This window comes from Quercus lobata, chromosome 12 (genome assembly GCF_001633185.2).
Source record: "Quercus lobata isolate SW786 chromosome 12, ValleyOak3.0 Primary Assembly, whole genome shotgun sequence".
NCBI classification, from domain to species: domain Eukaryota; kingdom Viridiplantae; phylum Streptophyta; class Magnoliopsida; order Fagales; family Fagaceae; genus Quercus; species Quercus lobata.
In genome coordinates, this window is record NC_044915.1 from 41,810,332 (window position 1) to 41,836,803 (window position 26,472).

Consider the following 26,472-nt stretch of genomic DNA (forward strand, 5'->3'; position numbering starts at 1 on the left):
GGATAACAAATCAAATAGGCCGTGGTCCACCAGCCCATTTACCGAATGAATCAAGCTCAGATTATAGACAAGGCCTGTGCAAGGGATTGACTTAAAATGGGCCCATAAAAATCCCAGCCCGTGACCACAAAGTTTGACCCTAGGCAAGTCAACATACAACAACAGCATGATCGGAGGCCCACACAGCAGCCCAAAATAAAGGAGGGTTGACCAACATAAGTTATGGATGTCAAAAACAAAAATGAAAAACAATGAACCAGCCCAAACCTTCCAGGCCCAGTAACATTCAACAAAAAGGAGCTCAGCTAAGCCAATATCGAGGTTATTTTTCCCTTTTTAAATTTTAATATTAGAGATACAAATTATTTTATAAATTTTTTATAAATTGCTAATGTGGTGAGTTATTATTGGTAAATGAAAAAATAATATTAAAGGTGGGCCTAGGTGAAAATCAATAAGAGGTTAGCTACATTAATATTTTGTAAAAATATTCTAAAATAGCTCGTGGCTATAGCATTACTCAACCTTGCTTATGCACGAAAATGATGAATTATAGTAGTGCTATTAATATTAGCTTAAATTATTAAATATATAGAACATTAGTTTGACTAGGATATTTGGAAGTACTACATGGTTTTTTCTTACAATTTTCACAATATTGGTTATGCCAAATTTCTCATTATACTACTATTACGTATAGATTGTTTACGCCAAGTTTCCTAAAACCATTGCTATATGTCACCTATTATGGCAATTTTGGCTATAGCCACTATAAACCCTAAACCTATAGTGGCGCTTTTGAAAGCGCTGCAATAGATATGGTCTATATCGGCAGTCTATAGGTTTATAGCGCCGCTTTAGAAGGATGTACAAATTGTAGCAGTTTGAAAATGCCGATCTTGGTCATATTTTTTTGTTAAATTTTTTAATATAAAAATAATAATAATAAATAGTAGGGCTTATCACAGCTGTTCAAAAGTACTGCAATAGGTCTAAAATTGAGAAAATAAATTTTTTTTTTTTTTTTAAAGAGCTATTATGGCAGTTCTAAAACACAGCAAGACATTTGAGACGAGGATATTTTCCTGATGAATTAATATTTGCACAAGTCTTTTTTTTTTTTTTTTTTTGGTAACTGTACAACTCATTAATTAGCTTATTATTCTTTTCTTAAAGTATGCACCATTGGCATCTCGTGTGCTTTCTCATTTAGCACTAGGACTACTTAATAATTTGCCTCCTCATTTAAGCAAAGTATATTATTCGCTTTTTCTTTTCTTCCTCCTCTCTTTCTCTTTTTCAAAGGCAAGGTTCTGGTTCCTTCGCTTTATTATGGTAAAGAAAAAGCTAAATTCTTGAACAATAGATGACAAAGAAACTGCCCTAGCCACGGCTCATTCCTGTTGAAGCAGTTCGTTACACACTAACTGATCAAGGTGATGCCTAATAACAACGACAACAACAACAACAAAAAGCCGCTTAGAATGTTACTATAGCTAGAAAGTAACTAGACATTGATTCTAGTTGTTGTATGTTCTAGATATTAATTACTTTTCTATTTCCTTGTTTTCTGCCATCCTTCATCGTGGCAGTAACGGATATTAGGTAACGGTTATAACTATCCTCATTTTGGTTGTGATTCTCAGTCAGTGGTGTATCATGAAATTTTTCATCCTCATTAGGTAACGGCTATAGCCATAGATTTGTAATACTATCTAACTATAAATAATAATAAAAAATATGTTCCCTCTTTCTCTTTTTCACGGCAAGGTTCTAGTTGATTGAAACACACAGGAGGTTGTACACAGGAGGTTCTATAAAAATTCAAAAATCCTAAGAAGCAAATTTAAAAAAATAATAATAATAAGGCTAGTCCAATATAAATTAAATCTCAATGAAATCATATTCAATTTGGAACAAACTAAATTTACAATTCTACCGTGAAGAATATTATTGAGAATTTCTTGTCATGCATATTATGAAAGACATTATTATTTAAATTTTTACTACTGATGTGCAATATTTCAGTCTTTTGAGCATTGTCTTGATGTTGAAGAGATGGATATTACTCTTTATAAAGCTGGTTTGGATTTTCCATAAAACTAGATTAGTCTAATATTCACGTCTTCTCTCAATTTTCGAATTGGCCGGCAGCCTTGTGCATGCGCATAACATTGTGAACTTAATTGTTTTAATGTTAATTTTCTTTTGCTTGTCATATTAATTAATAAGTTTTTTTTTTTTTTTTTCTTTTTGCTTTCTTTAATTAATTAATTAAAGAGATATTTATTACTACTAAAGAAAGGAACATGAGGGGCCTTTGCCATCTAGATCCGCAAAACACGTGGTACCAAGTTCTCAGCATGAAGCATGGAATAATTATCCACTTTTCTTTTTTCTTCTCTCGCCTGTGGCAACATCATATATAGGCCTCTTGATGGTATTAAAATTGATAGACATTTCCGCTACTGCGAGTGTGAGCTCCACAACCATCTCTTTTGCATGAATAGAAGTTTGTCCTCCAAGATGGATTCAACTTTGGTTCCTAGCAATGGTGATAGAGAATTAATTTTCAGATTCGTAGAAGATTTATACAGAGAAATCAAGGCAGCTAATTGGGATTTCATTTTTAATGAATATGAGAAAAATTTTAAATGGGTTCACAGTGCTGTGTTGATCAAGATGTTAGGTGGAACGGTATTGCATTTAGCTGTCTCCGACGGCGTAGAAAATATTGTCGAGAAACTTGTAACAATAATTTGTAACAATATTGACGAGCAGAAGAATGCTCTAAAAATAAAAAACAAGCAAGGGAATACCCCTTTGCATGTGGCAGCATCAACAGGGAGTCTGCGGATGTGTATCTGCATTGCTGAAGCTAATCCGTCATTGGGGAATGAACGTAACAAGGAGGGTGAGAGCCCTCTCTTCTTGGCCGCTCTTCTTGGTAGAACAGACATCTTCCTTTGCCTCCATTACATCTGTAAAAGCCACCTAGACACATCCTACTATAGAAAAAATGGTGGTGAGACTATTCTACATTGTGCCATCAAGAGGGAGTGTTGGGGTGAGCATTTTTATTTGTTGAAAGTCACTTTACCAAACAAATAACTTACAAACTAATGTTGAACTCTAGGAACAAATTTATTTCATAATATTATGTTTAATTTTAGCTCTCCAATCATTGGATAGTAGATGATCATATGAAAATAATAGATTTTACAGTAAACTGGTGAAATTGGCTGCTAATTATTCATTGAAAAAAATATTGGCTGCAAATTGAATACTGCTAAACAAGATTTTAAACATTTTTGTTGACAGATCTGGCATATCAGATACTTGACCAAGGACAACTTGCTACCTTTATGGACGAGAGAGGAATATCGCCTCTCCATCTCTTAGCAAATAAGCCTTCCGCCTTCAAAAGTGGTTGCCGCCTTGGATGGTGGAGCAGCATAATTTATTATTGTAAGTGTTACTAACTAAATTTTCAAGCCGCAAACATAAATATTTTGTTAGTGGTTGTAATCAGAGTTGCACGTACATTACTCGAGCTAGGGGCAACAAGCACGCCAAATAATTTCTTGAGTCTCGACATTAATGTACTTTATTTCTATTTTTTAATATTTACTCATACACATCTCTCTCATCAAAGGATTCTTTTGATTTATACCTGTCGTACAACATAACTTGTCATTATCCTCTATTGTTATTTGGAAGGTATAGCGGTTGATGTGCCCAAAAGAATCGACCCGAGCAGATTGATTAAAAAATGCACAGAAGAAGAAACAAAACACAAATTCATTCAAGTTGGTAAGTGTAATGAATAATTACATTAAAGTTAACTTATTGCTGTTAACAAAAACAAAAAAAAAAACAAAACATTAAGATTAACTAACTTATCTTAAAGGCATTACAAAACTTCTTTTTTCTTTTCTTTTTTCGGAGAAACAAAGGCATTACAAAATTAATGATAGAACACAAATCAACAATTAATCATGGCAACTAAAGATTGTTTAGACCTTTTTATTTTTATTTTTTATTGTTATATATAAATACCAATTTCATTAAGGACAAACAAGTGAACAACAACTGCATCCCTCCTCCACACACCCCGAATAGATTCAGGCAGAGAGTTCTTTTTACAACAGTAAGAGGATCTGAGAGGGCCATACAGCAAATAAAGCTAAAGCATTTGCTTTCCTTCTAACCAACAAAAATTACAAGGAAAAATAAACTTCTACAATCGGTAATGTTATGAATCAAGTTTGAGACAATCCAAGGACAAACCATAGTCCCATCATTTATAGCATCAAAACAAATGTTATCATCTCCCTCTACTATGAAATTTTGTAAGACCATGGACGACTCTAGTTTTAGTAGAAAAGTCTATAAAAATATTATTTATAATTAATCAATTTGAGTAATTGATTAAAATCAATTGGATCTAAAGTTCCCAATACCAATAATATATATTTTTGTTAATTTTTTTAGTTTATTTACTTATGAATAGTTTATTAAAATCTACTTATGAGTCTTATTATTTACAGATTATAATGATCTTATTTTATTTTGTGAAGGACCCTTTGCTGAAAGTGAAGATCATAAGCATTATTCATTTTGGAAATATTGTTCGCCCCCCTTTATGATTATCACATTTGTTATCAGTGCAATATGGCGCATTCCTGGATTTGGTGCAATATGGCACATTCTTGGATTTGGTACATTATCGTATTACCCTTTTAATATATGGCACATTCTTGGATTTGGTACATTATCGTATTACCCTTTTAATCTTGCCTTATTTTTTTTACTTCATTAATTTGAAAATAGGAAAAAAGTAGTGTTTATTATACACAACTTATTACACACATGAAGTTACGATTTCAGTTGCAATTTCATGTGTATGTAAATGAGTGTGATAGCTTTAATTCATAGGAAAATGTTAATTGCGCACGACTTTTGTATACTCTTCATTCACACCGTTAAGGTGTGCGCAAAAGAGGTGAGCACTGTAAATATGTTCGTGGAACTATATGTACATTAATATATTTGCCTGTTCATATATAAGATAAATTCTGTAATATGATTCTGATGATCAGGGGATATAAAGAAGATTAAAGAGACGCACATGTTGCCCGATTTGATCATCAAAACTGTTATCAGATCTACAATCCAGGGGCAGTACTTCGATAGAAGGACGAATCCATTGCTAACTGAAGAAACAGATGCATTCGAGGTTATTGAAGAAGTTATTGAAGAATATTGGAAGGATGACGAGACACCCATATTGTCTGCGGCAAAAAACGGCATCTTAGAAATGGTTGAGAGAATACTATGTTATTTTCCGATGGCTATACATGACGAAAATAGAGATGGAAAAAATGTAGTACTGTTGGCAGCGCAGTACAGACAAACACAAGTATACGAGCTACTCCGAAAGACAAATTTACGGAAAGAAAGCATTTTTCAAAAACTGGATAAAAATGGGAACAGTGCACTGCACCTTGCAGCCACGCTAGAAGAGCAGAAGACTGGGCTAATTCCTGGGGCTGCATTGCAAATGCAATGGGAGATCAAGTGGTATGAGGTATGAACCAAAAAGCACCTTTCTTTTATATATTTATTTTATTTAAATAAGAGTGTTATTTATCAAAGAAACAAAGATATAGACACCAATCAAACCAGCCTAACTATATACTATAAGTTTTGTCCATACTATATATACTATAACCCCCCTTATTTTATTTTTTATTTTTTTAAGTTAATATAACCTGTTCCTATTCAAACTGATACACATATTCCGCCAACCATTAAACGCTTGAATTTTCGTTGACTCCAAATATGATCCACTGATGCAGCCAACAACAATTTGCAAAGGATGAATTTGGACCCTCCATTTTCATAGCATCTAATCCCCATTTGAGTGTCTCAGGCCATGTAAAGCCAATTTGACTTGTACCACACAAACATAGTAGACGAGGAGACCAAACTGTTTAGGAATGGATGTATGTTGCCATATCAATTCCCACCAATCAACCTCCTCTCAGACTTAGCCTTGATTTCATTCCAAGAAGAGGAGCAAGTAAATCTCCCTGATTTTGAAATCAACTGCTGGACAAAGATTTCAATAAACGAGAGTTATCTGTGATAACCCAGCTTGGCAATTCGCTATAATCTTGCTAGAAGACTATGCCAAGAACCCTCTTTCAGAATACTGGAAATTTAGCATTCAAATCACTCTTGCAAAATTAATTATTAACCCTATTTTAAAATACTGCTGGAAACTTCAGCGTGCAAATTGGCAATTGATTACCTTTCTTTGTCAATGATATCAATGGTCCATGAGAAAATTATTAGATGCTTTTAGAGCACAATGATGTGGTGCTCTTTCTTATCATCTTACCATGAACGTAAAAGAATGAAACACCATGTACTTCAAAAGCACCACCTTTATAAGATTGTTCCAAAATTTGGTTGTGTTAAGTCTATGCTTAAATTTAAAGTTTCTAGATCAAATGTTCAAATTCACAACTTTAGATACAATGAAAGAACAACCAATCTTTTTTTTTTTCTTTTTTTTTAAAATTTTTAAGTTTCACACATTCTTTATGTCCCAACGTAAATTCCTATATTGTAAATTTGGAATTATATATATATATATATATATATATGTATGTATATATAAAATCAAATAAGATTCTTGTTAGAAGTTATATCACTTCTATCCTCTAATATAAAGTAAATGACATTTTAAGAAAATCATTACATTTTTATCTTTCAATTTAATAGTAATTATCATTTCAAACCCACAAACATAAATTACGAGCACGGAAGAACTATTTTGGACTTGATTTCATAACCTTGTAATGATCTTATCATCCTATGATCAAGTATCTATACTCTATATAAGGGGAATAGTTTGAATTCGAACATTGAATACAGGCAACAATTTTTGGGAAGGTAATTAAAATTTGGGAGTGAGCCCGTGAAGCAAAAAGAATTAAAAAAATAATAAATTCCAAATTCTTTTTTCACTTTCTTGATGAATTTCCAAAATCCTAATAATCGTTCTTTTCTTGTTGTTGTTGTTGTTGTTGTTTTCCTTGGTCTTAATCAATACAGCACATAAAGGACTCCATGCCACCAGGCTTCCTTCATCTCTCCAACAATGACGGCGAAACCCCAGGGGAGATCTTCATGAATACCCATAAAAAACTTGTGGAAGAGGGTGGGAAGTGGCTAAGCGACACATCGAATGCATGCTCAATTGCAGCAGGTCTCTTTGTCACAGTTGCCTTTAACATGTCAACCACCGTGCCTGGTGATGTGGATGACAACGGCTATCCCCGCCTCGAAAAACAGCTGGCATTTAATATTTTCGCTATCTCATCCTATATATCCTTCTATTCTTCGCTATTAGCAGTCATCATGTTCCTTGCAATCCTCACCTCCGGCTACAAAGAAAGCAGTTTTCGTAGTACCCTACCAATGAAGCTTTTGTTGGTTTTAACAGCGTTCTACGTGTCTATAGCATCTACCGCAATATGTTTTTCTGCAGCACACTTCCTCATTCTAAGAGAAAAACTGAAATCTGCAGCCTTTCCATCATATTCATGGGCAGTCCTGCTGCTAATATTCTTTGCTATAGCAGGGTTTCCGGTATAACGAAATGAAGAATTGAAAAACTGTATTTTCATTAATGAATTGAATGGATTACACAAACTATATATATTGATCTGTACAGGTGTGAACACACCAGCTAACAAACTAACAGAAATAACAGACTAACACACGTGCAAGCTACAAGACTAACTAACACTCTCACGTATCAACACTTAAGTAAATACCCATACACATTAAGCTACAAGTCGTATGTGCATTATTCTTCTTTTACATTGACCTGCCGTTTATGCTCTGCTACAGAATCAACATCTTTATGTTCAGTGTTTTGATCCTCTATATCCTTGACTTCTCTTCTGCTCTTGCTACTGATCTTGACTCTGTCACTTGAACTCTGATACTCCCCCTCAAGAGCAGCAGGGGTATGTATATTAAGCATTCCCATTCTACAAGTAAGAGTTGAGATCTGATTGTAATTCAGAGCTTTAGTAAGCAGGTCAGCTAACTGACAGTTTGATCTAACATGATTCAACTTAATCACCTTTTCTAACACCTTATCCCTCACCACATGACAATCTATTTCTATGTGTTTTGTCCTCTCATGAAAGACTGGATTGGAGCCAATATGCAACGTAGCTTGACTGTCACAAAACAGCAGAGCCTCCTTTTCATGATTCACTCCAATGTCCTTGAGAAAGTATAAGATCCACACTATCTCACATGTTGCTATTGCCATGGATCTATACTCAGCTTCAGCTGAGGATTTTGATACTGTGGATTGTTTCTTGGACTTCCAAGACACTAGAGAATCACCAATGAAGATACTATAGCCAGTCACTGATCTTCGAGTGTCAGGACATGCAGCCCAATCTGCATCAGCAAATCCTTTCAGGTGCAGGTTTGTGCTAGAAGAGAACATGAGTCCTTTGCCTGGTTCACCTTTCAAATACTGCAACACTCTTTGTGCTGCACTCAGATGTGGTCTTCTTGGCTTGGACATAAACTGACTGAGTTTATGGACAGCAAAAGTGATGTCAGGTCTTGTGATTGTTAAGTACAAGAGCCTGCCCACAAGCCTTCTATAATGACTAGGATCCTTAAGTTCTTCTCCTTCAAACTTGCTCAGCTTTAAGTTGTGCTCCATGGGAGTCTTAGCACACTTACAGCCAAGCAATCCAGCATCACTGATTAGTTCAAGGGTGTACTTCCTTTGACAGAAAGCAATTCCTTTGTCTGATCTTGCAACCTCCAAACCAAGGAAATATTTCAAATCACCCAAATCCTTAAGCTTGAACTTATCATCCAGCATGACTTTAAATTTGTCCACTTCAGCCTTGTCATTGCAAGCTATTAAAACATCATCTACATAGACCAAAAGAATCATGAAAATGTTATCATGTCTTCTGGAAAACAAGGAGTAATCAGCTTTGGATTGGATGAAACCAAGCTGAATCAAGGTGCTTGAGAATTTGGCAAACCATTGCCTAGAAGCTTGCTTGAGGCCATAGATGGACTTATTGAGCTTACAAACAACCTCCCCCTGGCTGTGAAACCCCTGTGGAAGAGCCATATACACTTCTTCATCCAAGTCACCATGAAGAAATGGCAGCAACAGCAAGAACAATCTTGACAGAGACCATTTTAGCCACGGGAGAAAAAGTTTCAAAGTAATCAATGCCCTCCTTCTGTGTGAAACCCTTAGCCACTAATCTGGCTTTATATCTCTCAATAGAGCCATCAGCTTTATACTTGATTTTGTAGACCCATTTGCAGCCAATGGAGCTCTTACCAGCAGGCAAGGGTGCCAATGTCCAGGTGTTATTAGCTTCAAGAGCTGCTATTTCAGCAGCCATGGCAGCTTGCCATTGGGGATCAAACACGGCTTGATGGTAAAATTGAGGCTCAACAAGAGAGGAAATGGCACAGCAATAGGCTTTATATGAGGGAGAAAGATGGTGATATGAGACATAAGAAGAAAGGGGGTGTGCAGTACCTAAATGGGAAGGAGATAAAGGCTGGACAGAAGCAGCATAATTGCAATGAAAGTCCTGTAAATAAGAAGGTCTTGTAACAGATCTAGTGGACCTTCTAAGAGGGACAGGAGCTGCAATAGGATCAGAGGATGGTTCTGGAACTTCATCAAGTAGATCATCATCAATAGTATGATGCACTTGAATAATAGAATGAGGAGTGAGGGCAGGAGTTTTGGACAAAAGAGGATCATCATGTAAGTGAGAAACAGGAGAGACACATGGTAAAGGTAATGAAGTGAAAGGAATAGAGTGATTGGAAGAATGAACATAAGGGAAAATAGACTCATGGAAAACAACATCCCTAGAGACAAAAACAGCATGAATGGCAAGATCATAGAGCTTATAACCTTTGACATTACATGGGTAGCCAAGGAAAATACATTTTCTTGCCCTTGGTGAGAATTTGCTTCTATGATGAGCAATAGTAGAGGCAAAACACAGGCAGCCAAAGACTTTGAGGTGAGCATACTCAGGAGGCTTATGAAATAGAAGTTCAAAGGGTGTTTTGTCATTCAACAAGGGAGAAGGAAGTCTATTGATTAGATAGGCAGCAGTCAAGACACAATCACCCCAAAATTGCAAAGGAACTTGAGATTGAATTTGTAAAGCCCTAGCAATGGAAAGTAAGTGCTGGTGTTTTCTCTCCACAACAGAGTTTTGTTGTGGAGTATAAACACAGCTGGTTTGATGGAAAATCCCATGGGAATTAAGAAAATCAGACATGGCAAATTCTTTGGCATTGTCAGTCCTAATGGATTTAATTTGTTGGCCAAATTGTGTAGCAACCATAATATAAAAGGATTGGAAAAAGGGGCCTAACATTAGATTTAGATTTCATTAGGAAAAGCCAAGTGGCTCGGGTAGCATCATCCACAATGGTCAAAAAATATTTATAGCCATCCAAAGTAGGGATAGAATAAGGTCCCCAAACATCCATATGAACTAAATCAAAAGGACAAGCACAAATGTTATTATTGAAAGGAAAAGGTAATCTTTTAAGCTTGGCCATAGGACAAACTTGACAAGTCTTATTACAAAAAGATTGCAGAGATGGAATATTGGAACCTAAAACTTTAAGTTTCATATCTGAAGGATGTCCTAGTCTTGCATGCCAAAGAAAAGAAGATGCAGAACTGGCAGTGGTGGTTGCAGAGAAAGGGAGGAAAGAAGCATTGAACTTGTGATTGCTTAAGTAATCAGCAAGTGAAGAGTGAGGAATGTGTTGTAGACTATCACACTGCAGCAAGTACAGCCCATCAACAGCCTTGCCCATCCCAATCGTTTTCCAAGGTAAAAGGTCCTGGATAAAACAATAAGTTGAAAGGAAAACAAGGCAATAAGGCTGGGATAATGTGAGAGTACTGACAGAGAGCAGATTGAAGCTAAATGAGGGAACACAAAGAACATTAGTGAGGGTGAGTGAAGGAGAAAGGACAACAGTGCCTATATGAGTGACTTGAGCTGATTCCCCATTAGGCAAGTGAACCAAAGACTGTATTGTAGCAGTAATTGAAGTTAATAGATCAACTGAACAAACAAAATGGTCTGTAGCTCCAGTATCCAAAACCCATGTCCACTTATCATAAACTCTTCTATTTACTACTTGTGCAGAGAAAAAACTGTGAGAGAAGTCAATACCTGACATTGGAGCACTAGCAGGTGTAGAAGATGATGCTATATTGGCCATTGAAGCTTCTTTGACTGGAGCAGGGGGTGTAATGGATGAACCAGAAGCTCCAAATAGTGCAAAAAGCTGTTGGTACTGTTCTGGTGTAAAGGCAGTCTAATGGTGAATTGGTGAAGCAGCAATAGGTGATGCATCTGAAGATACTTGATGAGCCATAAATGGCTTATTCTTGAACTTAAGACCCGGTGGAAAACCATGCTTTTTATAGCATTTCTCCACTGTGTGACCAGTTTTGCCACAATGTGTGCAAGTTGGTCTTTCCTTCCCTTTACCAGCATTACCAAGAAATGAACCAAGATGTTCATTGGACAACTTAGCAGCCAAAGCAGTGGAATCAACCTTAGCAAAGGATGTGTTAGGTACTGATCTTTGTGTCTCTTCTTGAATTAGCAATGAGTAAACTTTGCTAAGAGATGGAATAGGATCCATAAGCAAGACTTGAGATCGGACTTGGGAGAAAGAATCATTCAATCCCATTAAAAATTTCATGACAGATTCTCTTACTTGCAGATCAGTAAGCCTCTTGTTAATATTGCAAATACATTTACCACAGGTGCAAGAGGGAAAAGGACTAAGATTTTGTAATTGATCCCAAAATACCTTCAACTGAGTGAAGAAGTCAGTGATAGACATTTCTCCTTGATGAAGCTCTGCTATGTCCTTTTGAAGATTGAAAACTCTAGGTCCATTTGTTTGGGCAAAACGATTCTTCAAGTCATTCCAGATTTCTAAGGCAGTATCTTCATAAATGATGCTTGCTTGGAGCTTTGGTGAGACTGAATTGGTTAACCATGTCCCAACCATGTTGTCACATCTAATCCAGGCCTGCACATTCGAAGGAGTTGATACCAATGGTGATGAGAGAGTCAAAGTTCCATCAATGAACCCTAGCTTATTCTTGGTGAGTAAGGCTTTTCTTACTGCACGAGCCCAGGCTGAGTAGTTTTCACCACCTATCAATGGCTGTGTGACAAGAACTAAGCTTGGATTCTCTGCGTGATGTAAGAACAGAGGGTCATCCATTGGAGATTCTTGTGAAGATGAAGAAGATGGATTCACAGATGTGGAAGCATCTGTTGAACCATTTGCATTCGTAGCAGAAGCCATAGATGACGAGAATGAAGAATAAGATTTCCTAAGAACTAAATTTCTCAAGAACAGAGAGATTTTCTTGGGAAAATTTGAGAAAGAAAGAAAATGCAAAACCCTACAGGAATTTTGGAATTTGCTCTGATACCATATAACGAAATGAAGAATTGAAAAACTGTATTTTCATTAATGAATTGAATGGATTACACAAACTATATATATTGATCTGTACAGGTGTGAACACACCAGCTAACAAACTAACAGAAATAACAGACTAACACACGTGCAAGCTACAAGACTAACTAACACTCTCACGTATCAACACTTAAGTAAATACCCATACACATTAAGCTACAAGTCGTATGTGCATTATTCTTCTTTTACATTGACCTGCCGTTTATGCTCTGCTACAGAATCAACATCTTTATGTTCAGTGTTTTGATCCTCTGTATCCTTGACTTCCCTTCTGCTCTTGCTACTGATCTTGACTCTGTCACTTGAACTCTGATAGTGTACTTTCATTTGACATGGGCTATCTTCAAGAAAGTGCCACATCATCACTACATGATAACTCCGGCTGGTTTTCATATTAAATATTAAGTAAAAATGCTCCTTCCTAGCTTATTCAAGACCCTGATGAGTCAATTTTAATATCGATAAAGTCATTTATATCCTATGATGATCAACTTGTACTAGGTGTGTGATCTATTGAATATTCTCTTTCTTCTTAATTAATACCAGCGAGATGTTCTGTAATTGGTAAAGGATTATAAGACTTGAATTTTATCATTGGGAATCTCAATAATTTGTCTAGAGCTATCATTATTCATGACTGCCTGCTCTTGCATTACTTTCTACCTTACAAATAGCATCCTCAACACTTTGCAACAGAAATGGTATAGTTTCTCGTGACAAAAAGAAAAAAAAAATTGCACCTCACTTACAATATCATGGTTAAAGAAGGGGCAGACGAGTAGTACAATAAGACACGGAACATATTCCTTTTCCCTACCTTAGGAGAGTCGTGCTCGACATCCTTTGATGAACTAGTTTCATGTTTTTGTGAGATAGTGGCTTCCTACACTGTTAGAGATATATTAGTCCATTAGTATAGGCCCAAGCCTAATTCTAACATGTGTATATATAGTAAACTAAACCCTAGACTAGTAGACTTCTAGTACAAGTAGGAGACTTGACTTGCACTCAAAGTAGAATTAGGCTTGGGCCTATACTAATGGGCTAATATATCTCTAACACCCCTTCTCAAACTCAAGATGGAAGCTTGATGAAATCTTGAGATTTTATAAGGTTGAGAAGATCCCTTGAATGAAGTTTGGCTCTGTGACGGTAGTTTGAGGAAGGCAATGGTCTTGCAGTGTTGATGCGACTTCAAACGGTGGCTTGACTATACCGGAGAGTTTTGACGGCAGCAGTAGGAAGCCAAAGAAGATGAACGCAGCGAAAAAAAACACCGAGGAAGACAAAGATTGCTCTTAAATATATCGTAAGGACAGAAAACCATGGCCACAGGAAGGTGGCTCTGATACCATGTTAAATATTAGCATTGATACACTATGTTGAATATGCTAGTATGGATGCGGAAGCGAAAACATAAAGTATAAAACATAATAACACACGAAAGTTACGTGGTTCAGCCTAACGGCCTACATCCACGGAGGAAACCCTAAAGGGCTACATCAATAATATTATAGTGTAGTACAAATTCTGTGTTACAATGAATTATAACATGTGTATATATAGTAAACTAAACCCTAGACTAATAGACTTCTAGTACAAGTAGGAGACTTGGCTTGCACTCAAAGTAGAATTAGGCTTGGGCCTATACTAATGGGCTAATATATCTCTAACATACACAAAAGAGAGCCCTACGTTGTTATAAGCACCTCATTAGTAAAAAAAGAGACAAGTACGGGTATAGTAGAACCATTTTGCTTTAACCTAGCTTGCTAATTTTAATCTCAACATCCTTTTTGAGATTTTCAAACCCATGGAAGCCAAATAAAGTGAGTTTTCAATCTGAATAGATTTGGGACTTGATAAGAATAAAGGGCAATCATTGTGTTCAACTTTTTAGGTTCCAAAAGTTTAAAACAATTGGCAAACCGTGAACACAAACTTGTTTAGATATAGATCCTAGAATCTATATGTATTATTAGATAATACTTAAGGTGATACAAGTCAAGATTCAAGAATATACAAGCTGTAGAAAGAAGTGTTCAGAAACACGTATCTGCAGAATTTTAAGTTTGGCCCAATAGTAGTTCAAATCCATTAAGGATTAGAGTTTCAGATCTACTTCTGCATTAAGATCAACAATAGTTGAAGATCTAAACTTTCAAGGGTGGTCTTGAAGTCACAAACAGGAGAGTTTGTGTTGATAAACCTTTGAATGGAGTCTCAAAGTCACAAGTGTGGGTGCTTGTGTTGCAAAGGCGTAATAGAGAAGGAGTCTGTGAATTTGGAACTTGCATGTGGTCATGTCAGTAAGTTCTACATGTGATAGCAATAGGATGTTAGTGGTCTAAGTCTTATTCTAAACCTTTTTATTGTTCATTGTTTGTAACACCGTTCTGTTTTCTTGGTAACAGTAATTAGTTCAAAAAATATTTGACATGAAATTAGAAGGTATATATATGACTTTTATTTGAATAGTACATTATGGAAAATTTAGCTACAAATATTTGGTTTTTTCAAAAGAAAAATACAAATCATTCCGAATTAATGGAGGGTTCTAGCTGCTGCAAACAACTGTACCCACCTCCTCTCGCTCTGATATCTTTATCACTCTCTTGATCCATTTTGAAGAATTCTTGTAACCACTATAAAAGATTAGGTTTACAAACACAAGCGAAAACATGACGTTCTCTCTCTCTGGTTTAATTGGATCAAAACACCATGACTATCTCGATCAGAAAAAATGTTCACAACCCACTGTGTACATCAGATATGAAAATCAATATTATCTCAAATTTTTCCCGTTTGGTAATTTTCTCACTCATCCTATGCAATTTCCAATCGGCAAACCAAGCACATTTGCATTCACATCCCATTGAAAAACAATCAATTTTTTCAAATAATTCTCAAAACCAACAATCCATTTAATTTCTCTATCAAAGATTACAAGCTAAAATGCTACGGTACCAACCAAAAAAAAAAAAAAAAACCACAACGTCATCAATTAATTATTAAGAATTAGTATCCTATAAAGAAAAAATTAAGTATTAGTAAATTTGGTGACAACCTTAGTGTTAGGTCCCAAATAATATTATCAACAATATTAGCAATCAAAAATAACAAATACACATAAAAACCCCCCTTTCTCTTTAAAAGGAAAAACCACGGGACAAATTTCAAATAATTTCACTATTATCAAATCAATTACAATAATTTTTATGTATGTTTCACGGTTAAAGAAAAATCTCTCTTGTTTTTCTTTCTTTGCTCTCACACACACACAAATTATCTTTCTCAAAGACGGCAACACTTTGCACTCTCTTTTCTATTTTCTTCTTCACGCACAACTCTCTTTCTTGGCTGTCTTCTTTCTCTAAGAAGCTCCCTCTTGGCTGCTCTCTGAATTCCCTTGTGCGGCACCTTTCTCTTTTCTTTTTTTCACTATGCGGCACCTCCTTTTTCTTTTTCTTTTCCTTTTTTTTTTTTTTTTTTTTTTTTTTTTTTCATCAAACACATACCTCCTTTTATATATAGAATTCTGCCGCCTCACACTCCTAGGAACATATGGAGTGCTGACTTTCCACGTTTCTTCTATTTCAAGTTGAAATAGAAGTCTTTATCAGTTGGGCTTAGCTCATTAATTTTTGGAAGCAGATGAAAAGAACCTTGAAACACCACAAGTTACCCATGAAGGTAGGCACCAAAGTGAGTAATGTTCTCACACACACACACCTCACAATGTGTTACTAAACAAAAAGTACACTAACATTATTAGTGTGTTCAAGTAGATAGAGATAAAACGAAGGGTAAATTGAATATAAATGCAATCATATAGGGGTAATTTATGATATTTGATTGAAATATGACTCCATTCTATCTTCCGATCATGTTATATCAAATATAAAATACAAATTCAAATTTCTATACTTGTTTTTGTTAGGTTCTAAAGACTTAGGATCTTATGTATTTAGAACTCTAATGTGTATTGTTGGCAAACCATGATCAAAACAAGATGTTTAGTCATGTTTAGACTTGCTCAAAGTTGGTTCTTTTATGTAAAGTTGGATTTAAGGTGATGCAGATTTATTAAAGCATTTCGGCCTGGTTCTATCGATCGAAGCTTAGGCTCGATCAATCGAAATTTGGGCAAAATGCGTTTTCTGCAGAATTCCAACTCACCCCTAGTTTATTTAAAACATTTAGGGTTTTGTATTTTTACCCAAGGTATATAAGACAAACCCTAGCCACGTTTTAGTGCTGCTCATATTACTATTTGTGTAAATCTCTTGTGAGATCTGAGAGGAGCTTTCCTTTACGCAAGTTTAGGATTATCAAGAAGGAGATTCGTTTAAGAACTTGATGATCATTCAGTTGCTGCCATAAGAACTTAAAGAAACACAAGCGGGTGTACTTGTACTTGCTGGAGAATCCAAGAAAGAAGGAATTCGTGGTCTCAAAGCTTGCATGTGGTCGTGTCAGTAAATTTCTACTGGTGGGTAGCAATAGGATGTTAGTGGTCTAAATTCTATTGAACAACTTCGATTCTTTCATAGTGGATTTAGGTTTACCTTGAGAATAGCTAGGATAAATCCTCCCCAGGTTTTTACCGGTTTGGTTTCCTAGGTGATCATATCATTGTGTTATTTATCTTTCCGCTGCTTTGCATGATATGATTGTTTAATTGTGATAACCTAAATTTGGAATTTGGACTAAGTAACAACTTGGCTAATTACCTAGGTTAATCCAATTGTGTTTTTAAGGGGTCTAAAAAACTATATATTCTACTATTTAAAAAAAAAAATTATTTGGTAAGATTTTAATGGAATTTTTAAATATAGAATAAAATTTAAAATTAATTAAAAATCTATAATAGATTAATTATATGTAAAATTATAAGGCCTGAAATGCTTATGAAGCAAAACATATTGAAATCAACAAAAAGTCGAATTTTTTTGGTTTTATATATATTATTATAAATTATAGATTATAAATACTTTTTATTTTTTATAAATATATATATATATATATATATATATATATATAGTTATAGGTACTTATTTCTATTCATAAATAATCATCATTACATTATACCAACCTTACCTTAAGACAAGCCAAAAAATAATTGGTCATTGGTGTCATGACTTGCTTTTATTGTTATTGGTCAGGACAATAATATTAATAGCGGATTGGTATTGATTAATTGTCTTTGTGAATAGGACACCGATCAACCAACGGAGCTACAGGGAAACAACTTCCACCAAATTACAGAACCTGCTTTCAACTTGTAGAACCTGTATACAAGGCAGAGTCATCTGTATTTGGTATTCCTCTTTAAACTGTGTTTCATATTTGTTACGTAGTTGTTTTATATGATTAGGATCGTCTACAGTTCTTAGAATATTTACCAAACTATTAATGGCACGTTCATTCGAGATATTTACAGTTAGTTTTTTATTTTCAAAAGCTTGTTTTTGGAAATATAAAGAAAAACAATTTTCTTGTATTTTTTAAATAAAAAACATGTTTGGTTAGTTGAAATAAAAAATGATAGTTTTTTGAAGAAAAAAAAATAGAAAATACTAAAATATGTTGTTACTAGAATTTGAACTCTAATACTAACTCATTAAATGAGACAGATTCATTAAATTAGATGCGTGTTTTCATTGACTTTTGAAAATTAAAAACTGAAAACAGCCTTTTGCATGTTTTCAGTTTCCTGTTTTCAGTTTCCTTCACAAATTGAGTTCTAAGAACAGTTTTTGTTTTCTATCCATTTTGAATTACCAAACAAGTTTTTTAGTCTCAAAAATAGAAAATTGTTTTTGGAAACAAAAAATAAGGGGAAAAAACAGTTACCAAACATATTTTTAATTTTCATTTTTAGCATTTAGCAAAGAGAGTGCAAGGAATGCAGTCCAGGAAGCTGATACGGAGAACCCTGACAGAGCCCAAGGTAGATATCAAAGCGAGAAATGTTCACACTACAATATGTTACAAGAAAAACAAAAAATGTTCACACTAATCTATGGTGTGGTTGTGGCTAAGAAGTTTGAGAAAAAAAATTACCACTCAATTATTTTATTGGTTTGACTTGTGTTTCTGTTGCAATCGGTCTATTTAAGAGACTGATAAAATGGATTGATGATACTGATCAATTTTGTACTGTAGGAGCTCAACGGCATGAGCATCAATTACAACTTCCACCTAATTACAGTTCCTGTTTTTTGTTTGTAAAACTTGTCTTCAAGGCACTGCTATGTATATTTGGTATTCATTTTCCATCCACTATTTTCTGTTCTATTTACTTTATATATTTCCTTGCTCACATTGGTGGTATACTGGTATATGTCTTTAGAACATTTGGAATTGGTAAGGAAGGTAAGGATTGCGAAGGTGAGGCACACATGGTCTATTCTGATCATGAACGAATTGCTAAAAAAACGCTTCAATGTACCAGTTTTCATCAGTACGCAAAAGCTTAAATAATAAGCATGAAAAAGGTAATAATCTAATCCTAGTCTATTCTACCCTAATTTTTTTTTAAGGGAAAGTTACAAATTCTTTAGTTTTGTTTTTAATGGAATTCGAATTATTTTCTTATTATTTAAATAAGAAAATATAATTCAAATTATTTTCTTACTTAAAAATACCTAAAATTGATAATAATATAATCTTTAAATTATGTTCTTTAAAAAGTAAACTTATTAAAGGAAATAGTGACTTTCACTTTCCATGCCAGGCTAAATATATAAGAAAAATAAAATATTAAATCTGAAGAAAAAGCTACTATTTTTTTATTATTTTAGAAACAAACACACACATAAGGGAGAGAAAAATGAGTTCTAACACAAAGGCACATCGCAACTCCACTCAAAAGCCACTAACAATAAGCTACTAAGAATATATATACACACATTTATTTATGTTACATACGGATAAATAAAATGTGTCTATAACTTGATTTAACATATGTTATTTTGTTATATATAACAAAAGTATTTACATCAAGTTAGTCTTTACATAATACAAATTAAAATTTATTTTCTTGTGCAATGACAGAGAAAAACGAAAAGGAAAAGGCAGTCATTGATCTACCTGCAGAGGCAATACTAATTGTAGCAAAGAATGGAATTACCGAAATGATTGAGAAAATCATTGAAATTTATCCTGTGGCCATGTATGACGTGGATAAAGACCAGAAAGAAAAATCAGATGGTATGAGGTACGAGCCCAAAACATTAAAGTTTAAGAGTACTAGTCTTTTTTTTTTTTTTTTTTTGGATAATTCGATAGTTAGGAGTAAAGAGATTTAATGTCTCTATAACAAACATTAAGAAATAGTAGTTGAGCTCTAAAACTGTTAACTGTCACCGATATAATATGTTTTCTTAGTATTGGCTTGCTAGGCTGTGGTGGAGCCACGTAAGGTTAGTTAGTGTTTATATATGGATTATCTCAAAATTTTAAAATATTATTAAGTGTATCTACTTTATGGCCTCCCAATCCTAATTATTAAAATTGATACTATAAATAAAATAATTTAAAAAATATATAACTAAAATAATGTATAGATTCCTTATATTCATTTGAAAAGAAAAAAAAAAATCACAATCTTTAAATGAGAGTTTTATAGAACAATTATTAAAATTAATTAGTCATTCATAAAATTACAGTGAACATATAGTTATCTTGACAATTAACTTAAAAATTAAAGAGAAAAGAAAAAAAAAGTTTTTTTTAGTACAAATTGGATAATAAAGTACTTAATTTATATCTTGAATTTGAGTTTATAGTATTATTTTATATATCTATACATAGTAGGAAGATAATATTTACAAAGAAAACAATACTTAATCATCAAATTTGTTTTTGCAAACTACAAAAATTCAAATTCCTAGCCCACCACTGACCAGGTTTACAGAATAATGTGATGAAGATAACACAAAATATTTTTGAGCATTTGATTTTGGGAGAGAGGGAGAGAGAGAGCAAGATTTTGGATAGTATTTTAGTCATAAATAATATATTAAAAGTTGAAGCATAATCAAAATTCAAATAGAAATCAATTAGCTTCTAATTGTAATCTAATTTTGCAACAAATTTCCATTTTAATTTTCTTAATTTTAATTTGGTATCAAGTGATTAATATATAATATTATGATCTAAAGTCTAAATGACCACCTCACACACACGTAGATAAGATCATTTTATTATCATTATTGTTTAATATTTTTGTTGAGATAAAGGTGAGTTACAAATTAGTTTTTATTTAAAATACAATTAGAGAGAGAGAGTATGTCGATCTTGGATGAACAATCAAGCCACAACTTAACCATGGCATGTTGGAAATTAACTACTATAGATTAATACAATGGGTTCATAAACATGCTTTCAGAAAGAAGAAAAAAAAAAGTGTTCCATAGTTTGTAACATGACAGGTCTTGGGTTCAGTATACAATAACTGATGTAGGAAAGAATAACCTTTTCTTTTAATTTTGGGATGTAATACATAAAGAACTCCATGAAAAGTGGCTTCCTTCCTCTCCTCAACAAGAATGGCCAAACCCCAGAAGAGGTCTTCACCAAAAACCACGAGGATCTTGTTAAAGAGGGCAGGGATTGGTTAATAAGCACATCAGATGCCTACTCAATAGTAGCAGGTCTCTTCGTGTCCATTACCTTTTCCATGGCAACTGCCCTGCCTGATGGTATCGAAGGGAACAAACACGTACAGTAATGCATCCAAAATTTTCGCGGGTTCATCCTTTGTCTCCTTCTACTCTTCACTTTTACCAATAGTTATGTTCCTTGCAATTCTCACATCTGGGTGCAAAGAAAGAGATTTTTGCCACGCCTTACCATGGAAGCTTTTGCTAGGCTTAACAGCCTTCTACATGTCTATAGCTTCTACCTTGATATCTTTCACAACTGGACATTTCTTTATCTTCAGGGATCAAATAAAATTTGTGTCTTCCACCTCGTATTTGGTGGCCTACCTGCTGGTAACATTGTTTTCTATGGGAGTGTTTCCGCTCTACTTTCATTTGGCTTGGGCTACCTTGAAGAAGGTGCCACAACATAATTATAGGGTGAATATTCCTCACTGGCTTTTGGAAGATTAACTAGTATTTACATTCCAATCTTATTGATGGGTCAGGTTATTGAGTGATAAACTTTTTCCACCAATATTGATACTGGACTTGTACTGTGTGTTCTATTTCAATAAAGTAAAACATTTATCTATTTATTTATTTCTACACATAATTTATATATATGTGTGTTCCTTGAACGTATAATCAACCCCATGCAATTCATTTGAAATAATTTCGTTAAAACAAATGAGTTTTGATCTAAAGATTATATTTGTACATTCAAAGCCTCCATATTTAGAAAGAATTTCACTTAAATTTAGTCAAACCAAAATAAATCGAAAAACTATGTCAATGTGGCTCAATAGAAACGTAACAACAATAAATATTATGCTTTCTCATTTAACTTGTTAATGTTCCCTCTTTAGTCTTTCACTTTTTCAAAGATAAAGGTTCTTTTTTTAATGAACTTCAAAGGCAAGGTTCTATTTGATTGAAAAACAGTAGGTTGAACGAAATGTCACTCTCACAAAGTCATAGTATTGTTTATATTCTGCTTATATATTTCAGAGTACAAGATAGGGTTTAGAAGTTGGAACTTGGATCAGATAAAGATTATAGAAATTCAAAATTCCTAAGAAGCAAATAATAATAATAATAATAATAATGATGATGATGATGATGCCGCTGCCAGTGGGCTCTTGTTGGTGGGCATCCTCAGTGGGGTTGACCCCCCACACAAGTCCCTCCCGTTGGGGCTCGGCGCCCTACCCGGGGGTATAATACAACCATAAGGACCCCCATTTTTTTTTTACCAAAAAAAAAAAAAAAAGATGATGATGATAAGGCTAGTCCAACATCAATTGTATCTCAATATAATCATAACACCGTGCACTTGATTGTTTTAATGTTGATTTTCATTTGCTTGTTATGTTAATTAATATGGATTTTTTTTTCTTGAATAAGAGGTATTTATTACCACTAAAGGAACGTTAGGGCCTTTGCCATCTCGATTCACAGCACATGTGGTAGTAGCACTACAAGTTCCCAGCATGGAATAATTAATTATCCACTTTTTCTTTTTTCGTTTTTCTTTCTCTTTCCTTGTCCATTTTTTTTTTCTTTTTCTTCTCTCTTTTTTTTTTGTGCCAACATCATTGGGCTTTGTTGATACTTGATACTATAAAAATTGGTAGACAGTTCGGCAGTGTGAGCTCCACAAATATACCTTTTGCATAAAATAGAAGTATGTTCTCCAGGATGTTTAGTCCAGTTCTCCAGGATGTCATCCCAGCAGGACATTTCCACCAAAAGAGTTTGAGCAGAAATCCTAGAATAGGCTCCCCCCTTCTCCCTACCGTCAGACCATACCCTCTCTTACCTCTAACCCATGGCCCACCACTCCTGTATTGGCTGGGTACGGGTTGGTAATGTCTGAGCCTTGTGCGTACTCCGCTTCCATGTGTGTCTAAAGCTTGTCTACTGCTTATACGTTTGCCATGGCTTGGAGGCTTATCTGTGTGTTCTGCTGCTCATTCTTGACCTCTTGTGTCGTGAATGGGTTTCTGAGCCTTTGTTCTTTGTGACTTGCTTCCTTCATGGGTTGGGCTTTGCTTGATTTTGGGCTTTTCTCTCTTTAACCCATTCTTTGCTCCTTACGTAGACTTGCTAGCATTTCTACCATGCCATTCTATTATTCCTATTGTGGTATTGTTTGGTCCGTGCTTGCTAGGCCTTTTTCGAGCCTGCTGTATGCTTTCCTTTTGCTTGATTGCAGTGGCTCAGTATTATCATTGGGATTGCATTCATGCTACTGCAGGCTTTCTTGGCCCATTCCATTGCTTACGAGCTTCCTTTGCCCATTTCCTCCTTTTTGGGCATCCCTGGCCCATTTTCTTTCCTCAGGCATCCTCGGCCCATTCTAATTCTATATTTCCATAGGCTTTTGCTAAGTCTTTTGGGCTTTCACGGCCTAATTACCATATCCTTCACTTTTAGGGTTCATGGGCCTTCCATCAACCCCTTACTCACTTAATTCATTGCTTCGGGCCTCTTTAGCCCATTCTTGCTTGCTTTCTATCTCATATAATGCCCATGGGTTTACTACTTCTTTCTCTGGGCTCCTTTAGGTCCACTTGCTTCCTTTGAGGCACATTTATTATTTTCTAGGCCTATAATCCATTATTCCTGACATTCGAGCTTAATGATTTTTCTCCCAATTTACTAACTCTTTTCTTCCCATATTGTTGGGTTTCTTCCTGCTATTGGGCTTTTCTGCCAAAATGAGCATCAACACACGTTTATAAATAATTTCACTTAAATTTAGCCAAACCAAAATAGACCAAAAAGCTACGTTAATGTGGTTCAATAGAAGTGTAGCAACAATTAATGTTATACTTAAGATTTTATATATTATAAGTTTGAGATCTATATATTTTTTTAATAAATATGGATTTAGAATAGGTTCTCTCAACTCAAACCTATCTTTTTCCATTATGTAAGTGCACAAAAATGGACTTAATGTAATTAATGGACCAAAGTGGACCAAAATAGATCAAAATAGACTAAAGTAGACCAAAATGGACCAAATTGAACCGAATGGACTAAAGTGGACAAAAGTAGACCGAATAAGACGAAAGTGAACCAAATAAGGAGAATGGTCCGAATGGGACCGAACTGAACTGAATAGGACAAAAGCAGACATAATGAACCAAATTGGACCAAAGTGGACAGAACGGTCTAAATAGAAATAATGTGGACCGAATAGGACTAAAGTGGATAAAATGGACTAAATAGGACCAAACTGGGCCAAATTAAACCAGAATGGACTGAATAGGACCAAATTGTAAAAAATAATAATGAATGGGATTGAATAGAACTGAAGTAGACTGAATACGACTAAATGGACCAAATGGGATAGAATAAAACCAAAGTGGACCGAATAGGACTAAAATGGATGGAAGTGTACTGAATAGATGGAAGTGTACTGAATAAGACCAAAGTAAATGGAATAAGACTGAATAGGATTGAATAGAACCAAAGTGGACTGAATAAGACTGAATGGACTGAGTAAGACCAAAGTGGACCGAATATAGATTTTTTGCATAATTAGATAGGAATGGAATGCTCTAAACCACAAATATATACCAAATAATGTCACTTGTGGCTGAAAATTAGAGGAAACTGAATTGTTTAAATGGGAGGGGATATCTTACAACTTTTGTTCCCTCCGCAATTATAATTTGATTTTTTCTTTTTTCTTTTTTTAAATTTCTTTAATGTATTTCTTATTCATATATTAAAATTTTAACATACTTATAATCAATACACTAATTGTTTTATATCCCAAAATGCATTGAAAAAAAGAAAGAAATTGTTTCATATTTTATCAGTGTTTTAAGGTTCAAAATATATAAAAATTAAAGGAAAATAGGGAAAATGACAAATTAAGTTAGAGTTTTAACAATGGAAAAAAATAATTTTCTTTATGTATTATTTTATTCTTTCATCAAAATTTGTGTAATAAATATTTAAAATAAGAAGAAGGATAATCATAACAAATAAAGCTTTTCATTCATAACTGAAATTTTGAATTCATTAAAAAAGAAAATTGACTTCATTAATATATACCCAAATGACTTTTTATATTTCATATTCATCTCAAACAATCTATATATATATATATATATATATATATATGTTCAAGTACATATGCATATGCATATATACTTGTGTATAAAATTTTGTTTACATAAAGTTTTTTTTTTTTTTTTTTTTTTTTTTTTTTGAGAAGGGTTTCCATAAAGTTAAATCATGGCTCTGCTACTAAGAATGAATGATTTTAGGAAAGAGTTATTTGACCAAGGAATACTTATACATGCAAGTCATTTACTTTTATTAGTTTTGGGGGTAAAGGTACGTACAAGTACAAGTGTACAACCCATTAATTAGCCTATATTCTTTTCTTAAACTATGCACCATTAGCATAGCGTGTGTTCTCATTTAAGCTAGCATATTCCTTCTTTTCTTTTTTTCTTTTTGTCCCCCTCTCTCTTTTTTAAGGCAAGGTTCTAGTTCTTTTTTTTGTTTTTTTGGTTTGGTATAGACAAAAGGAAAAGCTAAATTCTTGTTCAAAAGATGACAAAGAAACCTTGCTAGCCTCGGTTTTTTCCTGTTGAAGCAGTTCGTTACACACGAACTAATCCGAGAGACTCCTACTAAGTACTAACAACAAGAAATGTTACTAATGTGACACTGCTCTAACAATAAGGTTTTTTTTTTTTTTTTTTTTTTTTTTTTTTTTTTTTTTTTTTTTTTTCTATTTTTGAGAAACAACTAGCTAGACATAGATTCTTTTTTCGCTGAGAAGCTAGACATTATTCTAGTTGTTCTATATATATGTTACTTACGAGTTCAAATCTTCTGTCCCACTATTCCTACTCCACTCTATACTCCACCAATAAAAACTTGTCATGTGTTCACCCAATTTATTAAATACTATCATTATTGACTTATTAATACTACCGTTATTAATTAATAGTAGTATTTAATTAATTAGGTGAATACGTGGCAAGTTTTTATTGGTGGAGTATAGAGTGGAGCAGTAAAAGTGGGACAGAAAATTTGGACTCGTTACTTATATTATATTGGAGTCACTCCTTATATAGAACTGTTGTCGATATTTAATTATTATTACTTTTTCGATTGTCGAAGGGTAAAAAAAAAAAAAAGGAAAAAGATAATTACTACTTTTTAT

General features: G+C 34.1%; 2 protein-coding genes across 2 annotated transcripts; one reads left to right on the forward strand and one right to left on the reverse strand.

Annotated features, from left to right (window-relative positions):
• Nucleotides 1–2,482: 2,482 nt before the first annotated feature.
• LOC115970671 lies at nucleotides 2,483–7,668 on the forward strand. The gene is made up of 6 exons (XM_031090264.1): nucleotides 2,483–3,067; nucleotides 3,322–3,468; nucleotides 3,721–3,813; nucleotides 4,581–4,721; nucleotides 5,103–5,590; nucleotides 7,126–7,668. The coding sequence occupies exons 1-6, from the start codon at nucleotides 2,503–2,505 to the stop codon at nucleotides 7,666–7,668; spliced, it is 1,977 nt and encodes a 658-aa protein (XP_030946124.1). The 5' UTR covers nucleotides 2,483–2,502.
• Nucleotides 7,669–7,882: 214 nt separating this feature from the next.
• On the reverse strand, nucleotides 7,883–9,193 carry LOC115970672 (uncharacterized mitochondrial protein AtMg00810-like). The gene has a single exon (XM_031090265.1). It carries the CDS (start codon nucleotides 9,191–9,193, stop codon nucleotides 7,883–7,885), a length of 1,311 nt encoding a protein of 436 aa, XP_030946125.1.
• Nucleotides 9,194–26,472: the final 17,279 nt, after the last annotated feature.

Coding starts and splice junctions, on each gene's coding strand:
- LOC115970672 (XM_031090265.1), bottom strand. CDS start 9,193: ATGGCTCTTCCACAGGGGTTTCACAGCCAGGGGGAGGTTGTTTGTAAG.
- LOC115970671 (XM_031090264.1), top strand. CDS start 2,503: ATGAATAGAAGTTTGTCCTCCAAGATGGATTCAACTTTGGTTCCTAGC. Junction 3,068..3,321: donor CATCAAGAGGGAGTGTTGGG/GTGAGCATTTTT, acceptor TTTTGTTGACAG/ATCTGGCATATCAGATACTT. Junction 3,469..3,720: donor GAGCAGCATAATTTATTATT/GTAAGTGTTACT, acceptor GTTATTTGGAAG/GTATAGCGGTTGATGTGCCC.